The sequence below is a fragment of the Marmota marmota genome, unplaced genomic scaffold (assembly GCF_001458135.2).
Source record: "Marmota marmota marmota unplaced genomic scaffold, marMar, whole genome shotgun sequence".
In the NCBI taxonomy this organism is placed as follows: Eukaryota; Metazoa; Chordata; class Mammalia; order Rodentia; family Sciuridae; genus Marmota; species Marmota marmota.
In genome coordinates this window covers 7,771,867-7,777,495 of record NW_026000026.1, presented here as the reverse complement: position 1 = coordinate 7,777,495, position 5,629 = coordinate 7,771,867, and the positions used below count along the sequence as shown (strand labels likewise).

Genomic DNA, 5,629 nt, shown 5'->3' with positions numbered 1-5,629 from the left:
CCTCCACACCAGCCACGGGCTGCGCTCTCCCTCTTCCACCTTCCCTTGGGGTACAAAGGCCTCGGCTGGCAAGGTCTGGGCAGCCTGGCTCCTGCGCCCATGTCACCAGCCCTGCTCCATCACATGGCCCTTGGCCCCGGGACTCTTTCAGGGCCACAGCCTCCTTCCTGCCCGGGCCTCTGCCTGAGCTGTGCCGGCCCTGCCCTCCTGCCCGCAGCTGCTCCCCCTCCAGGGGCCTGCAGACCCTCCCCGGCCTCCCCTCCCTGCACAGCAGCAGCCTGGCCGGGCGTGTGGTCGGCAGTGTGCGGTGGCCCCCAAGACACTCTGTCCCAGACCCCGGAACAGGCTACGCTACTGGCAAGACAGACCAGGCAGGTGGCTTAGCCAAGGCTGCCGGCCTGGACCATCACCGTGTGCCACCAGGGTCCCACATCCCCAGGAGGGTCCTCCCCCGAGGGAGTGGGGGGCAGAGTGGGAGAGGCTGGGAGACGGAGGAGGAGAAAAGACTCCCTGGAGCCCCAGAAAGAACACACCTGCACCTGCCCAGCCCTGGGGCACTCTGGGCTTCTGGCCTCCAGGCTGAAGGTGGCACTGGGGCCGGAAGCCACCCAGCCTTTGGTCACTGGCTACCGCCGCAAGGGAGCCATCAGGGACATGCTGGCCCTGCGCCTTCCTCTGCAGGACGGGTCTGTGCTCCTGGCTGTGCTGTGACCGCCCCCTGGGGGCACTCAGTAGCCTGAACGTCCAGGAGGGAGTGGCCGCCAGCCGAGCGGCCAGCGAGAGCCTCAGCACAGACCTTCCCAGTACGCGTGGAATGAAATGTGAATGAATCAGCTATTCCAAGGGCATCGCTTTAATTATACCCCTGCTCCTTCTCTGCTGACAAGAATGTTAATTCTCTGCTAAGTCAGTACTGACCGCCTTGCTGGCTCCCTCTGCTGATCTGAGGGCCCAGCCCTCCCGCCAGGTGACCCCTGGGCCACTGAGAGCCCTGTCTCCTGGTCCTTTGCTGAGCAAGGGGCCAGGGCCCAGGCTGAGGACCACACGTGGACGGACGAGGGGTGAGGCTCCGGCCTCACATGACCAGCGGTGGGCTCCAGGGAACGGGCTCACCTCCCAGGGCTCACCCCTCCCCTGGGAGACAGGGACAGGGAGGAGCCAGCCTTGCCGAGCAGCAGCAGCGGGGAGAATGAGATGCTGAGCCTCTGAGGGGACGCGGAGGGACGCGGAGCCAAGTACCAGACGGGGAGAGGAGTCAGTGGGGGGCAACGGGGCGTGGTGGGGACTGTGGCAAAGGGAGCACCTATGCAAGAATGCAGCCTGAGATTGCAACGACTCAGGAGGCTGAGGCAGGGGGATCACGAGTTTGAGGCGAGCCTCAGCCAGTTGGTGAGACCCTCAGCAACTTAGGGGGATTCTGTCACAAAACCAAAAATCAAACAAAAAGGATGGGGGATGGAGCTCGCTGGTAAAGTGCCCCACGTTCAATACCCAGGAGAGAGAGAGGGGGAGACAGAGAGCGAGAGCGAGGGATGGGGGGGGGCCCAGGGCCTGCAGATGCTCGGTCTCATCTGGGTCACCTTCATGTGGGACTGACACATGAAAATCCACGAATTGTCCTTAGGCTGTGCCCATCCAGTGTGTTTATGCTTTGAAAAATAAGGAGATTAAAGTACTTAAAGAAATGTGGACCCCAGTTTGTCAGTGCTTCTGGATTTTCAGAAGAAGCTTCAAATTCAGATTTTTATATAAAGTAGCTCAATTTTTAAATGTTGGAAGCAAACTCTTGTCGCTTAAAAAAAAAAAAACCACGAAGCACTCTCCCTTCACCCCCAGCTCCCCGCCGGCCTGATGCCGACACTCTCAAGGTCAGACCAGCCTGCGTTCACAGGGAACCCCCTTATCCTGGACATACCTCCAGCCGGTCCACTTTGGCATAGAGGCCACGCATTTCTGTCACTTTGGCCTTAAGGACTGGGACGTTTTCCTCCAAGATCTGTGAAGTGTCACTCCTGATCTGAAAAAGAAAGCGTCTTGTGAGACCACGTCACTGCACCCTCCTTACGGCCTCGGGGCCACAGGGGTCCACACAGGCCCCACTGATGGCCACGATGCCACGTAGCATCCAGTCGAGGACAACGTGGAGTTCCAGACGGGGACCAACCTCACCCCCAGGACCCCCACTCACCCAGGGATTATTCACTGAACCGAAAATCAAGCCCAGGGCCGTGAGCCCAGGCTGGACATCTTCATGTGCAAACCACGGACCTCGAGCACACGGAAGATTCGGAATCACCTCTCTAAGCCAGAGCAGAGGCGAGTCCAGTTTTCATTGCGCTGGAATTAACCAACTAGTGGGTTGATGACTGTCACTAATATCCATTAATGACGTCACACAAGCCAGGAAGCTCGCCGGCGAGGCGCCCGCTACGCATGGGTGTTGGCTGTTCTTTCTTGAACCATCTCATTTAACCTTCAGTTTCTTCAGCCTGAAAGGACCGGAGACGGGACCGGGAACTTTGAGCAGCCACATCCTCCCGTCATCGCCGAAGGGACACCGAAGCCTCCGTTTTGTTTCAGAGCCAAGGCCAAGCCACCCTCTGCATGTGCGTGAGAGAGTCTGCCTTCCTACGGTCGCGTCCCCACGGCTCTCCAACACTGGGGATCCACTGGGGGAGGACTGTCACACGCTGTCCCCATGCCCCCTGCAGCCTGCTCTGCGGGGCGGAATCCCTTCAGCCAAGGCTCCTCGGACACCGGAGTCAGGTTCTGGGGCCCGCGGTCCGAAGAACACCAGTGGACACAGTAGGAGCTGGACTTGGGGCTCAGGACGATGTTTGAATTCAGCTCTGGTCATGGTGCCACCATCTCCTGGGCACCTGGCTCCGAGCCCAGCACTCTCGGGGACGCCTCTTTCTCATGCCGATTCCACGGAGCCAAAGATCAGTCCTGAGGGTGCATGTGGCAGCAGGCTGTGGCCTCGGGCCTACCCGCCCCTTCTCCAGGACCCCAGGCCAGTCCCTGCCCGCCCCAGCCTCAGTTTGCTCATCTGTAAGATGAGGATGTGAACAGGGCTTCTCCCGCAGACCCCTGGGGTACACGGGACCACCAGTGAGTGAACGTGGCCCTCCGAGGCACCCACCCGGCCCAAGGGTTCTGGTATTAAGTTTCCAACTTTAGCATTAAGCAGAGACATGGGTGGTCCCAGGGCTGGACAGGGAACATGTAAGATGAGCCTGGGGCACATTCTAGTGACACGAATGAAGCGCACACCTCTGTCCCAGCTGTTCACTGCAGGTCACGGCGGACTGGGATGCCGCATTCCTCCATGAAGCGGGGGTCCACACCCTTCCACACCTTTGGTTCTTGGTGGGCTCTGTGGTTACTTTCACCAGTAAAGTATGACGGAAGGGACCCTGTGTCAGTTTCCATATCCGGGCCTCATGGGACCTGACAGACTCCACTTCCTGCCTATGGTGGCCCCACGGCCATGCAGTGAGGAAGCCCAAGCAGCCACGTGGACAGGCAGCAGTGCCATGGGGCTCTGATGAGCTGTCCCCTCTGTGCCCTAAGGTACTCCACATCTGCCGCTGTTTTATACTGCTAAGTTTCAGGCTGTGACCACAGGAGCCATCATCTCCACGTTACAGAGGAGAAAACAAGATTCCGAGAGGTAAAGCCCGAGGCGTGCCTGGCGGCCCACAGACCCAACCTTGGTGTACCAACAGTGGGTACTAACAGAACAGGTCCCTGGACAGAGGAGTGAATTTCAGTCACAGACGGGGACCAAGGACAGGCTGGTGGACAGATTAACACATCAGAAAGGAAGCTGGGCTTCGGTCTCTGGTGGCCTGGTCTTAACAGGACAAGGCTTCTCCACAAGCCACCCAGCGCCAGCCAGGCCACTCTGGGACCTCAGGACTCACCAGTGTTTCTGAAGGCTGAGAGGAGCTGGGGACCATGAGAGGTCCACAACATGACATCACCTGCTCCCTGCAGGTCCCCACTCATCCCTACCTTAGATTTTAGAGCAGTTATAAAGAGAAGGAGGTCCCATCCTCAGGCTGACAACTGATGCCCCTCCACAGCCGTGGAACCTGCTGACACAGGGCACACGCACTGGCACGCCAGGCCTGGACAGTCGGGGACATCTGTGGCACTACACAGAACACAGGTGAGGGACTGTAAACCCAAATGCCCCCAGGAGCCACAGAGGCACCATGGGTGGACAAGCAGGCTGGGCACATCCCTTATGCAGATACCCTGAGGCAGTCTCGCTGCCACAGGGGACCCGCTCCCTCCATGTCCTGGAACGGGGACCCTGTCACAACACACAGAAGCCCAGGGTGGCCATCCCTGGGGTGGGTCACACTTGCCACCCACAGGGGCAGATGCTTGCAGGGGGTGAGGGGACAGGCCCCCCAGGGGGACCAGATCTCCATTTCTCCAAGAGAAGCCAGAAATCCAGACTTTGGGCATGAAATTCTAAAAATATCAGCAGCTGATTCCTTTTTTTTCCCCAGAAACATCAACATAGCTGTTGGCAGCCCTGGGCCGGGAGTCATCTGTGCCCAACCTCCGTATTCAGGGCTTCGCTCGGGGTTGGGGGACCTCCCTGTGCTGCCTGCAGTCTCGGGGCTCCTGATGGCACCCAGAGTTCCCACCACCCGGCCGGGTTTCCAGGACTGGGCGGTGGTGTGACCTCTGTCCACATGGACTCCCGCCCCGGCTCTCCTCATCTCTCAGGCTGCCTGGGGCCTCCTTCCACAGGAGGCCCGGGGATGGGTGGGGAGGTGAGGACGCAGATGTCCTTGGTCATCAGTCTGCACCGTCTTCGGACCCACCTTCTCTGCTGTTCCTCCCCCAAGCCCCAAATCCAAGGCCGCCTGCTCTGTAAGCTTCCCGATCCCCAGGGGGCCCTGACAGCCTCTGCTCTGGGACCCCCGGGCCTCACATCACCCTCTGGCTGGTCTGGCTGGCGGACCTCCACCTCCGTGGACAGGGCCCAGGGGCTGGGGATGAATCTGACTCTGTCCCCAGCTCATCTTGGGGCCTGGGCAGGAGAAGGGCCAACCTTGTAAGGAAGAAGGTTATTTGGCTGTAAAAAGTCCTGCTGGTCACCTTGCCGCCAGGTTGAGCCACCTCTGCATGAGAACCTGGTTCCTGGGCCGGTTCCCATCTTGTTCCCAACAGTGTCCCCAGAGGCTGGCCCAGGGTGGGCACCGAGATGCTGGTGCTCGGTGTACGTCTGGGGCTGTGGTCACTGTCACCCCCTGGGCACCCTCTAACACCACAGGGCCCTAGGTCTCCTGGACAGGCCCAGCCTGGCAGCCTTTGTCCACTCTGGGGGAAGGGGGACCTGGCCACAAGACGGGGTGCTCTGGACCTCCAGGCAGAAGCCCCCACCCTGGGTTCCTGGTTTGCCTTCACTGAACTTGGAATCTTCTAGAAAATTCCACCATGGCCCCCCAGGGCTGCACGCCCGCTGGTGGACAGGGCTGGTCCTCGGCAACGTTTCCCTGCCCGGGCTGGGTGCAGAGGGGGGCGCACGGCAGGGCAGAGGGACAGAGGGCTCCTCCCGGCCCGGTCCCCGCGGGGGAGTTAATAGAGCGCCCCCGCCCCCGCCCCC

The 5,629-nt window shown here is 60.4% G+C and overlaps 1 protein-coding gene across 1 annotated transcript in view; it reads right to left on the bottom strand.

Moving 5' to 3' along the window:
• The window catches only part of Bcas4 (breast carcinoma amplified sequence 4), a 51,451-nt gene that overhangs the window by 36,258 nt on the left and 9,564 nt on the right, over positions 1–5,629 (bottom strand). The window contains exons 3-4 of the mRNA XM_048811945.1: positions 2,189–2,329; positions 1,916–2,017 (exon numbers count right to left, since the gene is read on the bottom strand). Of these exons, the coding sequence (XP_048667902.1) occupies positions 1,916–2,017; positions 2,189–2,329 (243 nt within the window). The remainder of the gene's footprint in view (positions 1–1,915; positions 2,018–2,188; positions 2,330–5,629) is intronic.